At 34.8% G+C, this 14,547-nt stretch overlaps 1 protein-coding gene across 1 annotated transcript in view; it reads left to right on the forward strand.

Annotated features, from left to right (window-relative positions):
* Positions 1 to 2,182: 2,182 nt before the first annotated feature.
* LOC145669326 (carboxylic ester hydrolase-like) overlaps positions 2,183 to 14,547 on the forward strand; it is a 32,597-nt gene continuing 20,232 nt past the window's right edge. Inside the window, exons 1-5 of the mRNA XM_081737633.1 lie at positions 2,183 to 2,437; positions 6,189 to 6,326; positions 10,501 to 10,660; positions 13,057 to 13,242; positions 13,699 to 13,889. Coding sequence (XP_081593759.1) covers positions 2,225 to 2,437; positions 6,189 to 6,326; positions 10,501 to 10,660; positions 13,057 to 13,242; positions 13,699 to 13,889 — 888 coding nt within the window. The 5' untranslated portion in view covers positions 2,183 to 2,224. The remainder of the gene's footprint in view (positions 2,438 to 6,188; positions 6,327 to 10,500; positions 10,661 to 13,056; positions 13,243 to 13,698; positions 13,890 to 14,547) is intronic.

A 14,547-nucleotide genomic window follows, 5' to 3' on the forward strand; every position in this document is an offset into this window, starting at 1 on the left:
AACTGTGGATAGTGCTAATTATCAGCGTAAAGGAAGTCACGCATACGAAATCCAAAAATGCACATTTCATTAATTTTCAGTGGGTGTACAGAGTATTACATACAGGGTGAAATTCCCAGACATGCCATCAACCGAATTTTGAGATTTGTTCTGATTTTATGATTGGTCCAAAGCAGGCAAACGAAAAGCCTTGATAGCAATGAGCACAGAATCCTTTGGCGCGATGTCAGAAGTGTTCAGGATCGTCAGGAGCACGGTTTCTCGTGCTCCGGAACAAGCATGCTGTAGTGTTCTCTTTTACACTTATAAGTTAACAAAACGTGAAATATACCGTGGCGAAATACATCGCATCACACATTATTCCGAGGACAAAAAATCATGGAGCTAGCGGATCCTAACATTTCCCTCCGAAGCCTTGGATGTCCATTGTTGTCAAGGCTTACCTTCTACCTACTTTGGAACCTCCATGAAATCATAGTAGACTGAAAACTATATTGAGAGCATATCTGAGAATTACACCCTGTAGGGAATAAGCTGTATACCTATTGAAAATTGACGAAATATGCAATTTTGGAATGCGTATACGTGACTTCCTTTACGCTGATAATAATTAGCACCATACACAGTTTCTGGAATTCGAAATAGGACCTGTTGAAATTTGGCTTTTTCGCGATTTTGGACAGTCTCTGAAACTATACACTTTTCGCCATAGGTACATATGAACTTTTTCTCTTATTTTGATGTGAGGAATGACCTCTTACAGTTTGTCGGTATATTTGCGATGTCCAAAATATTTATGAAGTTGAAAAAAAATGTTGTGGAGGATCAAGGGAGCAGAGTTGTGTTCAACATTGGAAGGCGGCCAGATTTGAGGCTGGGGGGACATCAATTTCATCTCACGTTCCTGTGTGGCAATCGGACAAAAATCATCAAATTTCTCCCCAAAACATATTTCAAATTGGATTATTGGGGAGACAATCCCCCTCAGTTCCAAGATTGGAGAGGACATGTCCCCCTCATTTCCCCCGGGATTTGCGCTAGTGGTATCTACTGAATAGCATTTCCTTCAAAGAGCTCTACTTCTGAGTACATCTACTATGATTTTGTACATGAATAATTTTCTTATAATAAAGTGTCACTTTATTCTGATTATATTACATTTAACTGTAAACTTTGACGTTTAATCCAACACCTTACGCACCTTGTTAACTTCTTGATTTGTTACAAATAATAATTGTAATAATAATAAAATTTGATGTAATGCTCTCTACCACATGTGTGTTTGAGACAATAGTGATACTTGTTCCATGCACTGTTGTTTCCATGTGACTTTCATATGACTCAAGTGATTGTTTTGTAACGTTATTACCCCAACAGTCAAGTGTAATAAGCAGGATGGGCATTTATGAGGGTTTCTCACCTATTGCGAAACATATAAAAAAAATTACTTGGCTTCCCTCAATCCATTACTACCCTTCTGCCTCGTTTCCTTCATTTGTATTTTATTAATCGGATACAGAAGCTATTTGATTCACTAAAAGTTCTTTCTCTTCACTAGCTAATCTCTTAAAGGTCACTGGATAAATATTGACTATTTTAAAAACATGATCTGTTACTACTCGGAATATGGGTATGGTATTTGGGAAAAATATTACCAAGAACCGAAAGTATTAATGGTGTATGTGAACAATGGAATATACAGAATTTCATCAAGGGGAGATTTCAAGCACTAAGTTCATTTTGCTTCTGAGCCTGAGCTTCATGTCATAACCTATTGTAAAATAATAAATTCATGTTTTAGACGATTGTCTTGTAGTGTCATTATTGTGCAGATCCTTTGCGAACATTGTATGCGAATGTTAAATACAAACGACTAATGGTTTAAAAAATGTTCTTGTTAATGCTAAAAAGAAGTAGTATCAAGAGCGTTCTGAGAAAAATTCCATGTTTTGTCCATTGTGTGATCTGACATTGAACCTGTGACCATGCGATTCATGAGTCTACGGTTTACCAATGCTCTAAAGATCAAAATTTTATTATTAAGTGTCCTCAACTGATCGCTTAATCTTATCGAAGCATATAGACTTTTTTTAAAAAAATACGAGAGACAAAAGAAATCATTTATCAGTTGCTGATAACACAGTTAACACTTTCTTCCTATTTGGATGCCGTTCAGATTTTCTTTCCAACTAAGATAAACGCTCAGAGTTGTAGTTCACAAATTATGGCAAATATAAGCCAAATATTTCTCGCACTATTCTATGTTTTTCAACTTGATTTAAGTGCTTGTGAAAAAGAATATATTCAGTCACCAGTTATCCATGTAGAGCAAGGAGATCTTAAAGGTAAAATTATACTTTCATTGACAAACAAAACCATCTACTCCTTCTTGGGAATTCCCTATGCGAAACCTCCCATTAAAGATCTACGTTTCAAGGTAAGTACAGTGCACGTTTTTTTTAATATCATGTTAGAAGCACGATAAGATTAAGCTTAGGCTTGCTATGCGTCCTAATTTAAATGGCGTCGTTTCAGTTGTTACAGCTACCATCTGGTATTTCAATTATTTGTAAACAAGGACAACTCTGAAATGTAATAAAAAATAACGTACCTTGGCAATTAATACGAAGAAAACTATTTTAAAAAAATCAATTATGGATATTATATTCCTGCAACTCTAACTGATGTCCATGAGAGAGTTGCCGGCATAGCGAAAGTGAGGTGCACGGCGTTGCCCTCTGTCCACGTGTTCTGGTTTGACTCTCTCGTGTTCAGCTGTCTTACAGGGCGGCCCTTTAAACCTTGCCCATACATATGGAGTAATCACACTTTTAATGTGACTGAAGAAGTGTGTTTTCTACCTACCTCTTTGAGGCGGCCGGGAGAAGAAGGAAATAAGGCGGAGCCTCTTGGCTATATGCTGATGCGCGATCCACACGATGATTTTCTGCTTCTTGCAGAAGAAAGACTCACACGTATTTCAGAACATTTCAGGGAAAAGAGGGGCTCTGCAGTAGATCTGCATGCCTTGCGAGATCATATGCAAATTATTATTATTAAGAAAGAAGTAAAATACTTTCTTAATGCTTTTCGAAATGTAAGTGCACCTGAAATATATTTGCGCACTTTTTTATTATTATTATTATTATTATTATTATTATTATTATTATTATTATTATTATTATTATTATTATTATTATTATTATTATTATTATTATTTTGCTAGTGTTTAAGACACGAATGAATATTCTTGTATTATGTACATTTTAATTTGATTCACTTCTAAAATGTTACTGTGAAGAAAGTATACGTCAGTGAAGCCACGGACAAATAGGCCTGTGTGAACTTGTAATTCAAATAAATAATTACAAAGTTCCAATAAGTAGGGAACAGACAATTTTCAAGTCATGTAGGATAGGTTTAAGACGTGGAACATTCACGAGGCTTCGATTTCCAGTAGGATCGCGTGTAATTCAGACTCAATCAGAAAGTCAATGTTTTGGTGCTGAAAATGAATGGTCGAATGAATTACGCATTTGCTTTAGACACGATCCAAATTGAATAAATAGTTTAATTTTCAACGCATCATGAAAATAATATCCCCGTGTCAATTTTTCGGCATTACTTAGCATTTTATATCAGTTTCAAACTACGCTGTTAATAAATATGACTTTTAATGGATATGTAATCGAGTGATTTTTGCGGAATCAATTGAGAAATCCAAATAAAAGAAATGGGTTGAGCACTGTTGGCAATGTGAATTGTTTTCCACTTCTTGAATAACTCGAATTCTTTATAGTGAATAAAATATTTAACATTAAGTTTAATAATTCTATATACAAAACATATATATACTGGATATATGATCATACAAGCGTAAATTGGTTCTTATTTTTCGTGTAATATTTGTGTTTGGGATCAAAATTTTGAAGAATTACTTTAAAGTGAAAAAAGAATCACTCGACGATCCAAAGCCGTCAGAGATGGGGGTGAAATCGGTTTCACCACCATTGCTTATAAGCATATGTGGAACAGCTTAATAAATCGGCTGTGGAACAGATTAATAAATCAAGTATATATTGAACAAATGTATTTTTCCTTTCTTGCTAAAGTAGTATGTGCATCACTATTAGAATGAATTAACCAACAATTGATACAATATATTAGTGTATATTTTTTATATAAGTGGCCCATAAAAATAAATACATACATAATGTATTCCAGCAAAATAAAAATTATGAACATCAAACTGGCAACGAACAAAATACAATACATTTTAATGCCATGACAATCAGTTTTCCTCTATTTTCTCGAAGCACACGCTAGAGAGTTTATCCTCACGTGTGCTATTATATTTAATTTGATGTGATCTATCGTTTAATGCAAGTGTGTGCGACAGCCGGCCCGCGGGCCATATGCGGCCCGCCTAACCTTGTCTTCCGGCCCTCTGGTCAGTTATTGAAAACAAATTATTATAATTTTTCTTTTTTCCAAAACCTGTTAAGAGTGAACTGGAAATTTTGCATCGATCACACAGTGCGAAACGTGGTAACGCCCTGAAGACAAGAACTTGGCAAGCGCAGATACCTGGGGGAAATTTCCCTCGGTATAAGGATTGCTAGATGTACCGAAAAAGTTCTAAATACATTACTCTGCTCCTCTTCAGTGAGTAAAAATTTTGGTTACCAGTATAACAGCTGTTTTGTGTTATTGTGATGTAAATTACGATGAACATGTTCCATCATTTAATACTATACTATTCAATTGTCGTAAAAATGATATACCTACACTGAGGCTCCTGACGCCATTTAGTGTTCTGTGATTGGCCCGCCCACTGTTCCAAGTTGCACACCTCTGGTCTAATGTATATGCTACGTTTGGACAATATTTTATTTTTAACAGGTAAATTAAAATGTAAGAGTTAATTACCTTTTTGAGCTTTATCTTATTAACCATACTTTGTACCGTCATGCTGCTAACGTCACAATTAAGAGGTCGATGAGAGTATATTGCAGTACGAATTTCGCCTCAATAGGTAGTGTGGTTCTTCTACAGGAACAATGTTTAGGCTTACAAAACAATAATATTTATCTCAATTTTCTCGAAAACTATGCATAAGTTCTTATAGTTGTACTAGCATGTATCATTATAGGAAATATATATAAATAAATCCTGATACCCATCTTCCAGTGAAACTACCAATAAATGAGTGCTCATGGCCCCAGAGAAGGCGTTACCTTCTGCGGCCCGCCCACTTTCGGATGGGAATGAAATTGCACTTTTAAAAAAGATATTATTATTATTATTATTATTATTATTATTATTATTATTATTATTATTATTATTATTATTATTATTATTATTATTATTATTATTATTATTTAAAAAAGAAAATAATACATTGTTGTGTTGTTTAGTTAAGCAGAGGAAAAGAAATCGAAATGTGAAATTGCGTCTTACTTGTTTTGTTTTTTAAGACAGGCTTTCAATTTAAAGTTAATTTTAGTTAAAGTAAGTTCTATTTAAAGTCAGACTTTCTATTTAAAGTTAGTTCTATTAAAATTTACACGACACACCCAGAATTTCTGTCTGTCCGGTCTTAAATAACTCTTTCTTTGTTAGTATGTACGAGTACTAACGAAGAAATTCAGTATTAAAAATAATCGTTTTGGTTTGTAGTATTTACAATAGTTATTTAAGGATAGGCAACAGAATATAAGTCTTGCAATCTAGAGTCGAATGAGTCGAATGGGCACTCAGGTTACAAATTAGGGGCGGAGAAACAGAACGACAAGCAGTGCTACTAATAATGATAATTATAACAAGATATGATTCTATTCTTGAGCCGATAAATACAATTGATTTTCGGGTTAGTCACGATACTTGTTGTAGGTGCGATTTTAAGACACCTTTTGAAATCAAATAATGTTAATGTAGTAAAACTTATACAAATAATATAAGGTGAACTCTATAGCGTAACACTGACCACTCTGTCTCCTACTACCAGAAGTATGCGTACCACAGTTTGAAAACCCCTGCTCTAGAAGGTTTGAAGTCATCAAGAAACTTGAAAGCATGTATTACTGTTGTTTTATTAAAATCTGTATTAAGTAGTACGTATCTAGTAACTGGTTTCGATATTGGAATACTTTGAATTATTTTGGTATTAAACATTTTCTTCCCTCTAGCCACCCGTAGATGCTGAACCATGGGATGGCGTTCGAGAGGCAAATGAAGATGGACCCATGTGCCCACAGATCACATTCCCAGAATTACAATATGAAGGAAATGAAGATTGTTTATATCTAAATGTTTACACAAGACAGGTATTTTATTTGAATTACAATTTTTAACTAGAATAACAGATTTACAAAGTTAGCTTCATTCAATGTCTAGTACATGAATTAATGGGCAGTTGGTAACTCTTGATAATATAAGAGTGGCCCAAAAGTAGGTATACTGTACCGTACTGCATTTTGTATCATTTCTTATTATTATCCATCAGATAGACTTAGTTTCTTTATTATTTGTTCTTAATGTGTTTTTACTTACATCTTAAGCTCGGAAGAGCCGAAGCAAATAAAGCCATAAATTAAAATCTTATACTTGATCAATGCAGGGTGTATAGATAGATAGATAGATAACCAACCACACTACTATATCTATTAATGGTGTATCGGTTAATAATTCGGATTTCGTAAGCAAAGAAGACTCGATAATAACTGCAAGAGGCACATCACAACTACTTTGTTCAAAGTAATGGCCGTCGCTAGTTACACATTTTTCATGTCTTTGGGGGTAATTTGTGGATACCGTCACAATAGAACTTTGTTTGTTTAAAGGCAAACCATTTAGAGACCTTTTTTTTTTTTTTTTTTAGTTCTTTGTGCGTCCTGGACTGCTGCTTAGAAAATGTGCGTGGCATCGATCGTAACAAGTGATTATCTAAATACGCAAGGTCTGCTGAATACGGTGACTGAGTTAATATCACCCAAGCAGGATTCTTGTTACTGGTTTTAAAGGGTGTTCGCGTCTTTAACTGGTTTTAAAGGGTTTTCGCGTCTTTAACTGGTTTTAAAGGGTGTGATGGTGTGTTATCATGAAGAAAATTAATTTGCCGTATCTTCTGGTCTATTGCGGTCCTTTTACGATCAAGATGTGGTTCAAATTGATCATTAATAGCGATTACTATTAATGGTTTCACCTGATTTTAGAAGTTCACAATACCTATACCTTCCTGATTCCATCATACATGGAGCATTGTCTTCTATCCTGAGTAATTTTGCCTTACAGTTGACATTGATGGTTGACCTGGACCAATCCATGATTTTGTTCGTTTGGAATTCTCAAAATAAATCTACTTTTCATAGCCATCGATGCAGAAAGAACTTCATGCCGCTGAAGCAAGAGTTCTCTCATGATTTTTCGGTTTTCTATTTGTCTGTCGATCAGTGTATGTAGCTTGATCTCTCTTCTTTGAAAACCTTCCCATTGTTTGAGATGAGAAGTTGTTTGCTGTGCAACATTTAATCTTTCTCTAAGTTGTTTGCAGCATCTTTCTGCAGCATCTGCATCTTTCTCTAACTTGTTTTTGAGTTTCAATGTATCTTAATCCAATAATCCTTGCAACTGATGGCCTTCGAACTTTCTCCTTTGACCTGATCGTTCTTTGTTTTAACATCGAAATCAGCACTTTTAAATCGTTGAATCACGTATCTTAAGATGGAGCATATCCTCGAAGTATACGATAATTTTGAGCAGCACTTTCCTTCAAAATCAAGTAAAGAATTTTCACTTGGCGTAAATAACAAATTACATCCCGTGTTAAATTTGCTCATTATCTTAATATATGTAGCTTATGTGTATCTTCTTAACATACAAGCAGTTTCAAACATAATGTAAAAGTCAACTGCTTTGTAAGATCTTTCCATTTCCATAGTAAGTTGCATAAAGGCGAAACATTAGGGAAATGTCAAAACCTCTATAGGCGAACAATAATGTAAGTATAAAGGTGCGTCAGTTATCAACAGATGTTAACACGCTTCTTCTATATTTCCAATATCCATAATACTCCAGTCAAACTCTAGAGACAGACCCTGAAACTTCACCCCACCCCCCTTTAATCAGTAGTCAGAGGATAATCTGAGCATTTTTGTTTAAAGAAATCATTTAGTGTCATTCTTTGCTGAAAGCCTGAGCGTCCTTATACGGGGAAGGCAAGAGAGTTAGATCCTCTGTCCTCCCTTAGCCCTCAGAATTTTTTTACTTTAAAGAATCATGAAAGAAAAATACTTGAGAACATGAGTAAAATAACTAGCTATTCACTTTATTATTTCTATTAATATGTAAAATAGTTTCGGTGGTCTCGTTCCTGGTGTATGGAAAATGTGACACCAATTACGTTGTATGTCTTTACTTAAAAAAAAAAAGCACGCACAGCAACAACTTTTATTTCATATATTTTTGTATATTTGTAAGATACATAAGAACAAGGATTTTTATTGAACTTATTCCATAACAGCTCATAATTTCTCGATCTGATAATTTTACATTCACGTATTTATTTTGCCCCGACTTAAAGAAAACTGTAAAACAGCTGCTACTGTACCATAGTGTAATGTTATATTCTATTGCAAGAAACGATTTTTGCCGCTATTCTATTTCGTAGAACTTATAAAAGTCAAGTAATGGTCACTACCCTTTCGGGACTGACCATGAAGAACCAAGGGTTATGTGTGGAAATAAAAAGGTCAAACTTTCTTGACTTTGCATTAATGAAGGTCATGTAGTACATAGTTTACCGACGTAAAGGCAATCCCATGTTGCCCCAGGTACCTATTTTAAAAGTAATACCATGTTGCCCCAGATATTTCAGAGCCCCATTGAATGAGTGATCAATACAGTTTGAGATCTCTGTAAGAGGAGACGTTCCACGCTATAACAATGAAGCAATACTGTGGTAAAGGTAGCGTGAATGAGGAACTACCACAAACGTGAATGAGGCCACTTTCCAGCCAACAAAAGTCCTGATCCATCCAACATTTGTTCATATGCTTTTAAAGTGCAAATATGACGAAGGACAACCTGAAGTTCATGACTGACGTTTTCTGGTCTTCTATAGAGCAGATAAAACTGCTGCTCCTCGTTGACTCATGGAGAACCAATAAAGATGAACAGTTGGTGTACAAACCGGACAATGTTGAACTTACTCGACTCCTTATCCCATATGGTTGCATGTCACTCATACAACCGTTGGATGTGTTCTTCTTCCGTCCGTATAAGACACTTGTCGACTACTGCTTCAATTTCAACACCGGTGACAGCTATGACGAGCCGACTGTCCATCTTTATCGTGTTTCAAATGTGCCCACTATTGTCTCCACTTTTGTATGAACCACACAATCATTCTTAAGGTCCATAAGAGTTGCAATTAAATAGAGGTCTCAAACTGTATTGGCCACTATTGATTTCAAAAGACGATGTGCGTCAAGAGCCATATGCCACATGACCCCTTTCCCGTATATTCTTCTTGCGCTAATTCCAACATGGCGGCTTTTCAGATGTTCCCCATGATTCACATTACGTCTATTCAGTGCAGCTCTATAGGCATTCCTCATATCATATCCAACATCTGACCTCAATCTCTCTACTCGTTTCAAAATTAACATGGCATTTCTAGACATTTTCTACGTTCTATCTTTACACTTAGCCCTCACTTATCTCCCACCCCGTATACGGTCTACCACTAAACACCTTATTTTTCTCTGTTTCTTTTGGTGCTGAATCCAGTGCTAGCAATCATTTTCAGCAATTGAATTCACAAAATCGGAATGTTCCGTTGTCAGTAAATATGTTGAAACCATTTTTACGTAGATTCCAAACTAGTTTTTAAATTTAAGGATATTTCCAGAGATATCCCTTTTACAAAATATTAAATAGCAGGTTCGCTCTCATAAGTCTCATTACTCAAAATAATAATAAAATCCCATTAATAAATCAATTTTGTTCTGATATATTTCAAGTCTGACATGTTAATCTAAATAGCATTCAAGAGACATTTTCAATTTGTACATTTCAGAAATAGCATGTTTAATGGAGAAGTTTCCCAAGTTTTATTGAAACGAACAAAATATTACTCGGAGAAAGAGGATCAAGGTTTTTTGTAAGGCAAAATAACTTCTCCAAAGTTTTTTTCAGCTACACAAGAGGCGCTTCCATAAGTCACAAATTCATAATTGCCAGGTCCTACTTTAAGTCAAGGGCGGATCCAGGGGGGGGCGATTGCCCCCCCTCCCAGAAGAGGAAACTTTCTTATTTTATATATATAAATAAAACCCATCCCCGAGTTTGGAGCTCTTAAAAGTAGCTCTAAGTAGCAGTATTACAACCCACCATTCCCCAGAAGTCCGTCCTGGATCCGCCCCTGCTTTAAGTACTACTATATGCATTTTTTTTAAAGTATTTTTCCTTTTACTATAATAATGTGAAATGTAATTGCAGGTACCTCAAAACAATGAAGAAGTTAAACTGCCTGTTATGGTGTTCTTACATCCTGACGGTTTTACTTTTGGAACTACTTCCAGCGAACAGTTTGGACCACAGAGATTATTGGAAGAAAACGTAGTTTTAGTGGCACCTAGTTATAGACTGGGACCTTTAGGTAATATTTATTTATCCTTTACTTTAACTGGTCTGATTAAATTAATTTTGGATGATATACATAAATCAAATTCTAAACAAGCCAGTTTAAAAAACGATCTCACAGAGACTATTTATTTGCTTCCGAGTTTGTTGAGAGAGTTTAAGTTAATTGTTGGGCAAGTTGTAATAAGAGTAAAACGAATAGTCTATATTTGTTTATTGATAGTGTTATCAAGAATTCCGAAGACAGATATTGATACTGAATTTAGGGTTGCCATATGGATAATATGTGTTTAAATGTACAGGGTGTTTCAAAACAACATCGACAACGTCTGGGAGGTGATTCCTGACACCAAGATAAGACAAAAGGTATAGACCAACCTGGGTGCACAAATGCTTCTCTTCGGAGTTAGAGGCTGATGAAAACGAATTTTAAAGGTCCATAGCTCCAAAAATATGGACCTACCGTAGTCGGGTCAAGACTTCACTTAGGGACTAGTATGTGCCCTATCCAAATATCCAAGTTTCAAAATTCTGTGGTACTTCCGCAACAATTTGTATAGAGGTAGTTGGAGAGTACTTCAAATTATATGCCCGTAACCAAAGTTCCTCTATAAAGATTGCTTCGTGAGTACCTTAAGATCCTGAAACATGCATTTTTGGATAGCGTGTATAGTTTCTCAGTGAAGTCTTGACCCGACTACGGAAGATCCCATAGTTTTGGATTTTTAGACCTTTAAATTTCACTTTTTTATGTTTTCGGCAGCGTATAACTCCGAAGGGGAGCATTCGTGCTCCCAGGATGGTCTATACTTTTTGTCTTATCTTGGTGTCAGGAATCACCTCCCAAACGTTGTCGGTGTTGTTTTGAAACACCCTGTGGCGTGGGAGGCCCAGGTTCGATTCCCGGCGGGAGCTCATGTGGTTCGGATTCCACGTTAATTAGTAGGTCCACGTCTCATATAGCCTCGCTGCTGAACGGGAAGTAAAACTCATCAAAATTAAAAAATTGAAACACTCTGTATATTTGATACTTAAACAACAACAGAATATATCAATTGGATTTATGGGAATTAAGTAAGCTGTAGTTATAAGAATAAAGGTACATATGCGGAAAGGTCGAATACTTGTGTTTATAGTAAATTTACTTAGTGTACGAAGAGACAAAATAGTTTAGTTTATTGGTTATAGAATATTTACATTGTATCAATGTAATCTTGTTGACACTATTCAATGGTTAATTTCGATTTGAAGAGCTTTGGTGAGAGTTTTCAGCTAGCGCAGTCGATAAGTTGGTGGGGGAAGATGTTGGAAGATAATAGATCCTTAATAACTACTGCTCATGGCAATGATGAAATATGATTAAAAGAAGATATAACGTTGAATTTGTGATGTTTAGTTTTTTGTAACTTTTACTGGATAATACTAAATATTCCTTTATCTTGCCTAAATTATATCTATTAATATTTATACCAGGTTTTGTGGAAATCCTAATAGATGTTAAAGAATGTATTTTTTGTAGTACGGTTTGGTATTGTTTTGTATGGTGGGCTGTTATAATATGCTTATTTATATATGGTCAAGTTTTTGTATCGTAAGGCCTAACTAGGAAACCTAACCGAATAAATGAAGATAAGTATATACTGTAGTACTCAAAATAAATAATACAGTTGTAAAAGAATTCTGATACAATTAAAATATGCTGCTTCTTATAGGTAAATTGTATTAAACAAGTCAGTGTTTATGGACTTTGCTGTATCTAAATACTATGAGAGTAATAACATTGACACGTAATGGAACGAAAACGCACATCTACATACATTTTACGAGTGTATAATAGTTTTAATTCTCCTGTTAATTATAATTAAACTTGTAAGTGTAAAAACAATGGATGGGCACAGGCGTGCATTCAGAAATTTTTGGTGGGTGGGTTCCAAAATTTGGGACGGGGTCCAATATAACAAGGCACTATGTCTATATAATATTGAACCGGTGTGATACTATACCTGAAAAGACGGTAAGTAATTGTTAAGTAGTGCCACCTATATTCTCAAAAAAATATAATTCTCTATAGAAGTAGATTGCATTTATGAGGACAAAAACAGTACAGACGAAGTGTAAAATAAAATATTTAAACTACATCAAACAAGTATAGTCTTATTAAGAAAGTGCACATATGTATGTCGTAGAATAAAGTTTGGAGTAAATTTTCTTAATAAAACTACACTTGTTTGATATAGCATGGATACGGCACTAGATGAGAACAATAGGGACGCCTCAGCGCCTGAAGTTGAAGTAGATGAACCTTAGATTGAGTACTTAACAGCAATATGCAACGTATACAATTTATAACTCTTGCTGTGCATACCTTCCAAAACTATGCTCCAATTTTATTCCATTTTGCAACTTTTTTAGGTTTTCTGAGTACCGGAGATGATATTATTCCTGGGAACTTTGGATTGAAAGATCAGGCTCAAGCCTTGAAATGGATACAAAAGAATATCGCTTCTTTTGGAGGAGATCCGAACTCAGTAACACTTTTCGGTGGAGGAGCTGGTGGCATTAGTGTTCAATATCATATTTTGTCACAGAAATCTAAAGGTAAATACTAGCATCACTTGGTGTTTTCTTGTTGTATTTTCATCCACTTATTTCATAGCCATTGATGCAAGATTTCTTTTGTTGTAATCTGCTTAATATGATTATTAGTTACTATACTTTCTCTGTCTATAAACGTTAGCTGTCAAGAATATTTTTATGATTTATCCTACCCTAGACCAAAGACATCTTTTAATGAATTCGATTTTCGATTTAGTGAAATTTTATAAAATTAAGGATACTAGCTTGAATCTCGTATAAGTCAAAATACATATTTCAACTAATTACAAATTCAGATTCAATTATTATTATTATCATTATTATTGTTATTATTACACTAGTTTATTACTATTATTTTAATAATTACACACCTTATATTTTGCTGTATCTTATTTTCTTTGAAAATGGTGATTGAGATACATTATACAGTCCTTTAATACATCTCTTCTTCCTTTAAAGGTCTTTTCCATAAGGGAATATCTCAAGGTGGAACAGTATTGACACCTTGGGCACTGACTGAAGATCCTAGAGAAGTCGCGTTCAGCTACGGCAAAATTATTGGCTGTGAAGAGGAAAATTCTCAAGATTTTCTTGCTTGTTTGAAGAAACTTGATGCCAAAGACATTGTTCAAGATATTCACAAACTTAAGGTTAGTAAGAGGTCATACTGTCTTACTTGAGTAATTTATAATTCTACTAGGTTACAGTAGTATGATTAATATCTTATTTCTGTACATGCCAGTGAAACTTTGAAACATCTCAGATCAGTCGAAAATAGAAATATTGACATTCAGCGCTCAATTTAATTAACATAAATTGTAACCATAGAACAGTGTTTAAGTGTTAATTATTAACAACAACAGTTGGTACTTCACTAACTGTAATTTGGCCATATAAGTAGAAAAATCTTGCAAAATTAATGGTGACCAACATGGACTTTTCCATTGCATATCTCTGGGACCGTCCATATATTACTTAACGCTGTTTTTGACAAATTTTTACCACTTCCCATCCTCCTTGTCACACTTCGTAATGCAAGGCCGAACACCTCTCCCTTTGTTACCTTAACACTTTTTTGATTTTTGTTTTTTCGCCAATTATGTTTATTTTCGGGGTTATTTTTAATGGTAGAACTTTTTATTACAAAATGCTGTATTCCGAATATATTTGTAGTGTTTTTCGCCAAAAAATCAATGTATTAAAAATGGTAGTATCTTAATATTTTAACCCCATCATCATAGATATTCTGTCATTATTGGCAGGTCACTTGCTGCAGCTGAGGAACTTCCATGCTCCATGGTCTTCTGC

This window comes from Thermobia domestica, chromosome 13 (genome assembly GCF_964235325.1).
Source record: "Thermobia domestica chromosome 13, izTheDome1.hap1.1, whole genome shotgun sequence".
In the NCBI taxonomy this organism is placed as follows: domain Eukaryota; kingdom Metazoa; phylum Arthropoda; class Insecta; order Zygentoma; family Lepismatidae; genus Thermobia; species Thermobia domestica.